We start from the raw sequence: 11,812 nt of genomic DNA, 5'->3' as shown, positions 1-11,812 counted from the left end.
TTCTGAGGCTTCGTCTGACATGCTTTGGTCATGTTGTAAGGAGAGACTGGTCCTTGGAGAGGGACATCATGCTTAGGAGGGTGGAGGGCAGGCACAGGAGGGGAAGGCCCTCTGGGAGATGGATTGATTCGGTGACTGGGGCAATCAGGATGAGTGTGTCGGAGGCAATGAGATTGACACAGGATAGAGCAGAGTTTAGAGCTGTTGTACATAGGGTCGCTGTGAGTCGCAAGTGACTCGATGGCACATAACAACAACAACAACAGACTCTTTCTCACATTTCACGGAGTTCTTTTATGTTGAGAGCCTGAATTTCTGGGAATTATCCTGTAGACCTTGAGAATAGAAAAACACAGAGAAATCTGAGCAGAAAGACTAAATCTTTTTGGCATTGTTTGAATCTCTACTCAATTTGAGTCTAGGTTTTCAACTTCTATGACTATGTCTTTTCACCTTTTGTTATACCCTAGTTTGTTGCTGTAATGTGTCGTTTTGTTGCCTGCAACACATAGTGACCCTATGTACAACAACTCTGAACTCTTGTCCTGTCTTGAGAGCTGGTCCCACTGAGTCTGACACACCTACTGGATCAATCCATCTCATCCAGGGTCTTCCTCTCCTACACTGTCCTTCCACCCTTTCAAGCATGATGTCCTTCTCCAAGGAACAGTCCCTTCTGGCCACGTGCCCAAAGTGTGAGAGACAGAGCTTCAGAATCATAGTCTCCAAGGAGAAACTTGGTTTCACCCTCTCCAAGACAGACTTACTTGTTTTGTTGGTGGTTCATGGTATGTTCAAGAATCTTCTCTAACACCACAACTCTAAGGCACTGATTGTTCTTCTGTCATCCTTAGTCATTGTCCAGCACTCTGATGCATACCAAGTAATTACAAAGATCATGGCCTGGATCAGGTACACCTTAGTCTCTAGACTGACATTGTTGCTTTTCACTACTCTGGAGAGGTCTCTGATAGCAAATTTTCCCAATACAATTCATATTTTGATTTCCTGACTGCTGAGTGTTAATTGTGGAGTCAAGCAAGCTATAATTATTAACAACTTTAATCTCTTCTCCATCTGTCATGGTGCTACCAGTTAGCCCAGTTGTGAGAATCTTTGTCTTCTTGATGTTGAATTTCGATCCATATTGAAGACTACAGTCCTTGTCCTTCTGCAAACACTTCAGGTTCTCCTGAATTTCTGCAATCACTGTTATATATTCTGCATAACACAGGTTGTTGATGAGTCTTCCTCTAATACTGTTGCCACATATTCTTTATAAAGCCCAGTCTCCAAAATTATCTGTCCTGCATATAGTTTGAAAAGGTATAGAGAAAGGACATATCCCTGACACACTCTTTTTCTGATTTTGAACCATGCATTGTTTCCTTGCACTATTCTGAAGACTGCTTTCTCGTTTGGATATAGGTTTCCCATGAGCACAGTTAAATGTTCTGGAATTCACATTCTCCTCAGGGTTAGCTGCAATTTGTTGTGCTCCACACAGTCAAATACCTTTGTATTGTCAATGAAACATAGGTAGACATTCTTCTGGTACTCTGCTTTCTGCCAAGATCCATCTAACATTGACGATAATGTCTCTAGTGTCATAACCTCTTCTAAACTCAGGTTACATTTCTGATAGTTCTTTGTGAATGTACTGTTCCAGTTCTTTTTGGATAATCTTTAACAGGATTCTGCTTCCATGTGATATTAGGTATATTGTTTGATAATTTCAAAACTCTGTTGGGTCACCTTTTTTTTGAATGGGAATATATATGGATCTCTTCCAGCCAGTTAGCCAGATGGTTGTCCTCCAGATTTCTTGGCACAACCTGATGAGCACATCCAGGGCAGCATCTGTTTGTTGAATTATGTCAATAGATATTCCATCAATTCCTGGTGCTTTATTTTTTTCCAAGTCCTTTATAGTAGCCTGCATTTCCTTCTTCATCACCATTGCTCTTTGATCATATGTTCTATGAAATTCTTTGTCAACCATTTCTTTTTGGTACAGAGACTCTGTATACTCCTTCCCTCTTCTTTTAATGTTTCCTGCATCATTTAATATTCTGGCCATAACATCCTTAAGTGTTGCAGCTCACAGCTTGAATTTGTTCTGTAGTTCCTTTAGCTTAAGAAATGCCAAGCTAGTTCAACCCTTTTGATTTTCCAACTCCAGCTCCTTGCACATTTCATTATTACACTTTGCTTTGTCTTCCTGAGCTGCCCTTTGAAATCTTCTAATCAGCTCCTTAACTTCTTGATTTCTTCCCTTTTACTTTGGTTTCTCAGTCTTTAGTACAATGTTTAGAGTCTCTTCTAACATCCGTTGTAGTCTTTTTTTTCCCCTTCCTCTGTCTTTGCAATGACCTTCTACATTCTTTTTTTTTCTCTGTAAATGTTAATTAAAATTAATAAAAAAATAAAAGAAAGGTCTGGCTATTGTCTCTGAACGGTTACAACCTGAAACCCCCATAGACACAGTTCTACTCTGACACATTAGGTTGCCTTGAGTTAGAACTGACTCCACAACAACTGGTAAAAATAGGAAGAATCGAGTTTGTGGGTGGCAAAACCTTCTACATTCTTCATTGATATTTTTCTGGTATCTTCCCACAGCTCATCTGATCTTAAGTGTTCAAGGCCTCAAACCTGTTCTTAAATTGGCTTTTAAATTCAGATGGGCTGGACTCAAGATCAAAGTTTGATTCTTGTTTATTTGATTTTACCTTGTTTAGCTTTAAATTGAACTTGCATATGAGTACTTGATGGTCTGTTCCACAATTAGCACCTAGCCTAGTTTTCACTGCTGATATTGAACTTCTCCAAATATTCCTTCCACAGATGTAATAAATTTGATTCCTGTGTATACTGTCCAGGGAAATCCATGTGTATAACCTGTGTTTGTTTCTTATAAAAGGTTATTTGCAATGAAAAATTGATTGTGCAGAATTCTGTCTTTCTGTCCACAGCCTCATTTCTGTCACTGAGTCTGTTTTCCAACTGCTGATCCTTCTTCCTGGTTCCCAACTTTTTCATTCCAGTCACTCATTATTATTGCATCTTGGTTGCATGTTCAGTCAATTTCTGACTGCAGAAGTTGGTAGACACCATCTATTTCCTCCTCTTTGGCTCTGATTGTCAGTGCATAAATTTGAATGATAGTGGTATTAACAGGTCTTCCTTGTATGTATATGGATATTATCCTGTCACAATATTGTATTTCAATATGGATCTAGAAACAGCCTTTTTAACTATGAAAGGAGCCCTGTTTATTGCTCACCTTTCCATCTCCATTGCAGTAGATCATATATGCTCATCAGATTCAAAATGCCCTATCTCATTTCAGAAATACCTAATATGTCAATATTTGTGTATTCCGTTTCTTTCTTAGTGATGTCCAGTTTTCCTACATTCATGTGTCTCACATTCCACGTTCCAGTCATTAGTTTCTGCTTAAAACTGTTCCTTCTCATTTTGTGTTTCCAACTTGGAGGGCTCAGCCTCAGTTGCTGTATCTGTTGTTCTACTCTAAGTGTACTGTACGATACATAGAGTTTTTGAAGGCCTGTTTTATTTTGAGCCTGTTCCACAATCAGCTCCTGGCCTAGTTTTCACAGCTGATATGTTTTATTTTGAAATTATTCTTCCTAGTCTGTCTTACTTTGGATGCTTAGCTTTCGAACAATATCTGACAAGCATTTTACTGAAGGGAGCAGATGATAACCAATACACTGAGTGCCCACCCACCCCCTCTATGTGTGTCTTGTCACTTCCCTTTCCGTGCTACATCAGAATCCCTTGTATTCCCACCTACCCCATGCAGCACCTCCCTCTCTCCAGCCCCCCTTGGTATTATGACTTAGGCCACGATTCATTTCTCTGATGGCTTGCACCTTGCAATGTTGCTGGTCTCTTATGCTGATTCAGCTTTTCACATTTGAAAGAATTATCACAAATATCATCTGAATTTTTAAGAGTTTAAATCATTAAAGGTAATTTTAAAATTCTTTCTTTTTAATGTTGTAGTTTTGTTGCTGTCACTTAAGGCCACCGAATCTGTGTTTTTATTGACTATGCAAAGGTATTTGACTGTGTGAATCATAGTAAAATTAGAATTCTAGACCTATATCTAAACCTAAAAGCTGTTGTCCAAACAGAACAATGGAACAATGCATGGTTTAAATTTAAAAAAAAGTGTGTGTCTGGACTGTATCCTTTTTTCAAACCTATTTAAAATGTATGCTAAGCAAATCATTAGAGAAGATGGACATTATGAAAAAGAATGTGGCTGAAAGAGTGGAGGAAGACCCATCAATAACATGAGTTAATTTAAATGATACAGCCTGGCTTGTTGAAAGAGATGAAGGTACTTGATGTAGAAGATTAAAGATTATAGCCTTCTATATGGATTACAACTCAATATGGATTACATCTCAAGAAAACAAATATCCTCACCACTGGACCAATAGGTAACATCTTGATGGATAGAGGTAAGATTGAAATTGCCATTGATTTCATCTTGCTTGGATCCATAACCAAAACCCTTGGACAAATGTCAAGACATTAGGAGACTTACAGCGATAGGAAAGTCTGCTGTCAAGGACCTCTCCAAATTCCTCAAGACCAATGATGTCAGTGTAAAAACTAGCATACACCTGATTCAGGTGGATTTTCCAGTTACCTATTATGTATCTGAGAACTAGACAGTGAATCAGGATGACAAAATAAGAATGAATGCCTTTGAAGTGTGGTATTGGAGAAGAGAACTGAATACCCTATGGACTTGTAAAAGAACAAACAGATCTGACTTGGAGATCCTACTTTTGAGGTAAAACTTATGAAGCCTCATTTCACATACTTTGAGCATGTTATTAGGAGAGTCTATTCCTTGGAAAGGGACATCAAGCTTGGAAAGCTAGGGAGTTAGCAAAAGAGAAGACCTGCAGTGACATGGATTGATGAAATGACTGCAGCAGTGAGCTCAAGTCAGTTGTGGGTGATAATGATGGCACAGGATAGGACAGGGTTCAGATCTGTTGTTTATAGGGGCTCTGTGAGTCATATGTGACTTGATGAAACCTAACAACAACAGTACAGCAGAACAAAATAGTGATTGATCTTGCATCACCTGCATAGTTTTTGCAGTGTTTGAATCCATTGTTGCAATCATTTTCTTAATCTGTTTTCTACATCTTCCTCTTTATCACCTCTTTCCTTTACTAAATGTAGGGACTGATTCCTCCTGGTAACATGTTCAAAGCACTTTTCATGGAACCAACCTTAATGAATCCAAACTTAACCTTTATGATCTGAGATTCATGTATTGTGTTCCTACAATTTTCTTATCTTCTATTCACTTGTTTAGCTTACTTCTGTGAATATGTAAGGTCTCCTCCTGGTACAGTGTATAAATGCTTAGCTGCCAACCCAAAAGTTGACAGTTCATACCTACCAGCTTATCTTTGACATTGTACCCTCATGTATTTTTACAATTTTTTAAATTATATTGTCAGGTTTTCTCCTCATATATTGATTGTTGCGAGTTTATTACTTAAATGACTAGAACAGTACATTGACAGACCACAGGAACAGTGCATTGAACACGAGAAACACAAGCTGTGTTTAGGAGAGGTCGTGGCACTAGAGACATTATTGCCAGTGTCAGACGGATCATGGCAGAAAGAGTACCAGAAGGAATGTCTATCTGTGTTTCATTGACTGTGCAAAGACATTTGACTGTGTGGATCACAACAAATTGTGGCTAACCTTGAGGAAAATGGGGAACCCAGAACACTTGATTTTGCTTATGAGGAACCTATAGTTGGACCTGTAACCAATCCTCAGAACAGAGCAGGGAAACACTGCGTGGTTCTCAATCAGGAAAGGAGTGTATCAGGGATGCATCCTGTCTCCATACCATTTCAGTCTATATGCAAAACAGATCATTCAGGAAGCAGAACTTTATGATGAGGAATGTAGTGTCAGGATTGGAGGAAGATTCATCAACAGCGTGTGTTATGCAGATGACACAACCTTGCTTGCTAAAACTGAAGAGCGCCTGAAGTGCTTGCTGCAGAATGTCAAGGACTGTAGTCTTCAATATAGTTTGAAGCTCAACATAAAAAAAGACAAAGATTCTCACCTCTGGGCCAATTGGCAGCACTAGGATAGAGAAGAGATTGAGGTTGTTAACAATTACAGCTTGCTTAGCTCCACAATCAACACTCTTAACACCAGCAGTCAGGAAATCAAAAGACAAATTGCATTGGAAATACTGAATAGTAATGATGTCAGTCTAGAGACTAAGGCACTTAATCCAGGCCATGGTCTTTGCAGTTACTTGATATGCATCAGAGAATCACACAGTGACTAAGGATGACAGAAGAATAATTGATGCCTTCGAATTGTGGTGCTAGAGAAGAATCTTGAACATACCATGGACTGCCAAGAAAAGTTTCTCCTTAGAGGCTAGGACTTTGAAGCTCTGTCTCACATAATTGGAGTTGTTGAGCCATTAATTATTGTATATCCAACATAATAGTTAATACCAAACTGTGTTCTGAGGTGGTTGTATTGGTTTGGGTTCCCGCTATATTGCATTCCAAAGTGTTCATTCATTGTGAGTTTCCATTGCTTTTCTCTCTTTGGTAAAAATTGAGACAATATGGTGATAGAAAAAGTATATAAAATAAGTCAGTGGAATAGAATAGATGACCTCAACAAATGTTAACAACTAGTTGTTAGTTGGTTTTTGTTTGTTTGTTTGTTTTATGCTGCATTCTTCATAAAGTCCATCCTCACAAATGGACTCTTCTTCATATAGATTGAAAAGGCAGGGAGAAAGGACACATCCCTGATACACTCCTTTCTTGATTTTGAACCATCCCGTATTCCTTGCTCTGTTCATACAACTGCTTCCTGGTTGAAGTATAGGTTTCTCAAGAGCACAATCAAGTGTTTTGGGATTCCCATGCTTGTCAATGTTAGCCACAATTTGTGTGATTCACACAGCCAAAAAAAGGCTTTGCATAGTCGATAAAACACAGATATTCTTCTGGTACATACAAATATATTTATTCCTGTGTCTACCTATCTGTATGTATGTATATCTCATTTACATATACACAAAGTATTTTGTTTTATTCTCTTTAAATATTAACTATTTCCCCCTCTTTTTTCCCTACCTTACAAATACATTTATATTGAAGTCCTAGTTTCTATTCTGTAAATTGACTGCTAACTCCCTATATAAATAGTATAACAAGTGGCTAATAATATCTTTGCATTCTTCTTGTTCTTCTCTAATTCTAATTCACAGTAGTATCTGTATACTTCCAGTTAACATGTCAGTGTTCTGCTTAACATATACTCTCATTATCCCTCTGCCATATTTTCTGTGTTCTTACACATGTATCAGGTCATATAATCATTACAAGGAATGCTGGTTGTATAGTGTGTTAAAGAGTTGGACTGCCAACTGGAAGGTTAGTCGTTCAAGCTCAGACGCTGCTTAATAGAAGAAAGATGGTATGTTTCCACGCATAAATATTCACAGTATCATAAATTCAGAAAGATTGACAGCTTCAGATATTTGATGGAGAGTCCCCGTAAATCAGAATAAACTTGATGACAGTAGTTTGGTTTTTTAAAAAGAAATAATCATAACATGCTATAAAACTGTCTCCTTTTCAGTGTACAAATAAACACATATTATGTGGTCTACATCAAGTTGTAGACAACTTATAGTGATATTATGAATAAAAGACCTGAACACTTGTATAACTTTCTTTATTTCTTCACGTTCTTAGTGTTTCCAGAGGCAAGCCACAGTAGTTGATTTGCTGACCCTGGTGAGGGTTAATGTGGAATTGTTGACTCCAGTGGGTGGGTGTGAGATGATGTGATTTGGTTGGCCTCCTATTTAAAAATGCTTTTGGTCAGCAGTACGGAGCTAGAATCCAGTTTGGAAGCCATCTGCAGCAGCTGGATTCTACAGACCCTTGTTTACTGGTTCTGGTGAGGATTCGAGAGGAATGTTGACTTGCTAATGGTGGTAATGGGTGGGTGTGATATGATGTGATTTGGCCTCCTATTTAAAAACACATTTAGTCAGTTACACAAATGCTCAGGTCTTTCGTACATAGGGTCACTATGAGTTGTCTACGACTTGACGGCACTTAACACCAGCACCACCAATATTATGGCCTCTGCTTCTCATTTTGTCACTAATTGTTTTGTTATTATTAAACACATTTCTAGTAGATGACTCACTAACTTTTATGTTTTTGTGTGTTCATGAAATTTTAAGCTGCTTATATCCTTAAGTAGAAGGGGATAATAGAAGAATTGATGCCTTTGACCTTTGGTGCTGGAGAACAGTATTAAATGTACTATGGACTGCTAGAACAAACAGGTTCATGCTAGAGATAGTGAAACCAGGCAAAGATTCTGAGGCTTTGTCTGACATACTTTGGACTTATCACAAGGAAGGATCCATCCTTGGAGAGGGACATTATGCTTGGGAGGTTGGAGAGACAGCACAAGAGAGGAAGACTAAATGAGATGGATTAACTCAGTGACTGGGGTAATGGGGGTAGGTGTATCAGAGACAATAACACTGGCACAGGATAAAGCAGGGTTCAGAGCTGTTGTATCACAAGTGACTTGACAGCACATGGCAACAACAAGTATGCTTAAAACGTCACTATATCTTAAAAGTTAAAAAGTATGTGATATATCAGGTCTGCCTTAGTTACCTGACTGACATTATTGCTCTTCAGTAGTTTGGAGAGGTATCTCACAGCATACTTTCCCCAATGCAATTTGTCTTTGCATTTCCTGGCAGCTGGAATCAAGAGTGTTAATTGTAGAGTCACGCAAACTGAAGCTGTCAGTCCCAATCTCTTCACTGTCTATCATGATGCTGCCAATTGGCCCAGTGGTGAGAACCTTTGTTTTCTTGATGTTGATCTTCAATCCATATTGACGGCTACAGTTCTTGACCTTCTGCAGCAAGCGCTTTAGGTCTTTCTCATTTTCAGCAAGCAGGGTTGTGTCATCTGCATAACGCAGATTGTTGATGAGTCTACCTCCAATCCTGATGCCACACTTCTCCTCATAGAGCCCAGCCTCCTGGGGATAATCTGTTCTGCATATAGATTGAAAAGATGGAGATAAGACACATCCTTGATGCACACACTTCCCAATTTTGAACCAAGCAGTGCTTCCTTGCTTTGTTATAACAGCTGCCCCCTGGTCCAAGTATAGGTTTCACATAAGCACAATCAAGTGTTCTGGGATTCCTGTTTTTCTGAGTCAACCACAGTTTGTTGTTATCCACACAGTCAAAGGTCTTTGCATAGTCAATGAAACACAGGTAGACATTCCTCTGCTACTCTCTGCTTTCAGCCAAGATCCATCTGACATAAGCTATAATGTCCCTAGTGCTATGGCCTCTTCTAAATCTAGCCTGCACTTCAGGCAGTTCTCTGTTGATGTGCTGTTCCAGTCGGTTTTGGATAATCTTCAGCAGAATCTTGCTTGCATGTAATATCAGTGTTCCTGTTTGATAATTTCCACACTGTCCAGTCACTTTTCTTTGGAATGGGAACAAATACAGATCTCTTCCAGTCAGGTGGCCAGATGGTTGTCCTCCAGATTTCTTGGTACAGCTTGGTGAGCACATCCAGGGCAGCATCTGTTTGTTGAAATATGTCATTTGGTATGCCGTCAATCCCTGGGGTCTTGGTTTTTTTCCATTCTTTCAGAGCAGCTTGAACTTCTTCCTTCATCACTACAGGCTCTTGCTCATACGTTGTTTCATGAAATTCTTCACCACCAGTTCTTTTGGTACAATGACTCTGTATATTCTTTCCATCTTCTTTTAATGCTTCCTGGATCATTTAATATTCTGCCCAAAGCATCCTTAAGTATTGCAATTCAAGGTTTGAATATGTTCTTCAGTTCCTTCAGCTTAAGAAATGCTGAGCGAGTTCTGTCCTTTTGATTTTGTGACTCCAGCTCTTTGCACATTTCATTGTAATACTTTACTTTGTCTTCTAGTGCTGCCCTCTGGAATCTTCTGTTCAGCTTCTTAATATCTTGATTTCTTCCCTTTGCTTTGGCTTCTCGTCACTCCAGTGCAATATTTAGTTTCTTCTGACATCCCTCTTGGTCTTTTCTTCCTCCTCTGTCTTTGTAATGACCTTTTGCATTCTTCTTGGATGATACTCTTAATATCCTCCCACAGCTCATCTGGTCTTTGCTCATTAATGTCCAAGACCCCAAACCTGTTTCTGAGATGGTTTTGAAATTAAACTTCAAATTTTGGTTCCTGTGTACTGATTTAATGTTCCTCAGCTTCAATTTGAACTTGCATTTGAGTAGTTGGCGGTCTGTTCCACAATCAGCACCTGGCCTAGTTTTCACAGCTGATACTGGGCCTTTCCAGTGGTTCTTTACACAGATGTAATCAGTCTGATTCCTAGGCAGACCATTAGATGAAACCCATGTGTATAGCCTGCATTTATGTTTCTTATAAAATGTATTTGCAATGAATAAGTCATTGAGTGTACAAAATTCTGTCATTCTATCTCTGGCTTCATTCCTGTCCCCAAAGAAAATAGCAACTAAGTTAATTGCATTTATTGTTAGATGCCCTTAGTTGGCTTCAACTCAGATTGACCCCAAGGATTACAAAAGAAGCTTTGCCCAGACCTCTGCCATCATCACAATCTCTGCTACTTATTGTCTTCATCTTTCTCTATTGATGATATTCTTTTCCAAGTTTTCCTCCATGGAATGTCCTAAATGAAGTTTCACTGTTTTAAGCTCTAAGGAGCTTTCTGGCTGCAATTCATCCAAGACAGATTTGTTTGTTCTTTTTGCAGCCCATTAGTTATTTGATGTCCTTTCCCAACTCCACGATTGAAGTACATCAGTTCCTCTTTAGTCTTCTTCATTCATTGTCCAACTTTCAGCCATATTGGAAACAATTCACAGTACCATGGCTTGAATCCTAAATAATGTTTTCCCTTTATTATATATAGGATCCAGGTTTTGTGCCGAAGTCAAACATAGACCTCCTTTAGGACCTTCAAAGGAGTCTTGGTAGTACAGTGGTCAAACGTTTGGCTGCTGTCAGACAAGTTACAGCAAATTCACCAGCTGCTTTGGGAGAAAGTTGTAGCAGCCTTTTTCCAAAAAGATTATAGCCTTGGAAACTCTGGTATCATTGGCTTGGCTCTTAGCTATGCCCAGCTAGATAGGAGTCAACGTTAAGTTTCTTCAACTAGTATGGAGAGTCAACATCAAAACCAATACAGTAATAATAATGGCTAGGGGGAAAATTTTTAAAAAAATTTATTTTCTGAGAAGATGCTGTACTGTAGCCAAGTTTGCATGAATTCCTATTCTGCATGGGGTAAAATGAGACCATTACTTTAAATATGTAAGAATCTAAAACTGCCTCATCCGTCTAAGAGTAAACTCGAAAGTCAGAGTAAATTTGCCAGTAGGCATTTATCTAAGCTTATCTTCTTTTTTGCTTCATTTTAAGAAACATTTTTGTTTTGATACATTTTAATAAACTGTTAGTTAAAGCACATGTTGTTGTTGTTGTTGTTGTTGTTGTTGTTGTTATGTGCCAACGAGTCGCTTGAGACTTATAGCGAACCTATGTACAACAGCCCTAAACTCTGCTCTGTCTTGTGCCAGTCGCACTGTCTCTGACACTCCCATCCCGATTACCCCAGTCACTGAATCAGTCCACCTCATAGAGGGCCTTCCCCTCCTGTGCTGTCCCTCC

At 38.9% G+C, this 11,812-nt stretch overlaps 1 protein-coding gene across 3 annotated transcripts in view; it reads left to right on the top strand.

Moving 5' to 3' along the window:
• The window catches only part of FBXO25 (F-box protein 25), a 136,835-nt gene that overhangs the window by 19,220 nt on the left and 105,803 nt on the right, over positions 1-11,812 (top strand). Inside the window, exons 4-5 of one of the 3 annotated variants that reach the window (XM_006882848.1) lie at positions 6,000-6,020; positions 8,411-8,435. The exons of the other annotated variants lie outside the window; for them this stretch is intronic. Coding sequence (XP_006882910.1) covers positions 6,000-6,020; positions 8,411-8,435 — 46 coding nt within the window. The remainder of the gene's footprint in view (positions 1-5,999; positions 6,021-8,410; positions 8,436-11,812) is intronic. 3 annotated transcript variants of the gene reach the window in all.

This window comes from Elephantulus edwardii, unplaced genomic scaffold (assembly GCF_000299155.1).
Source record: "Elephantulus edwardii isolate Elephantulus edwardi_28Jun2011 unplaced genomic scaffold, EleEdw1.0 scaffold00025, whole genome shotgun sequence".
Classification (NCBI taxonomy): domain Eukaryota; kingdom Metazoa; phylum Chordata; class Mammalia; order Macroscelidea; family Macroscelididae; genus Elephantulus; species Elephantulus edwardii.
The sequence above is the reverse complement of the archived record's forward strand: the minus strand, read 5'-3'. Positions and strand labels throughout refer to the sequence as shown.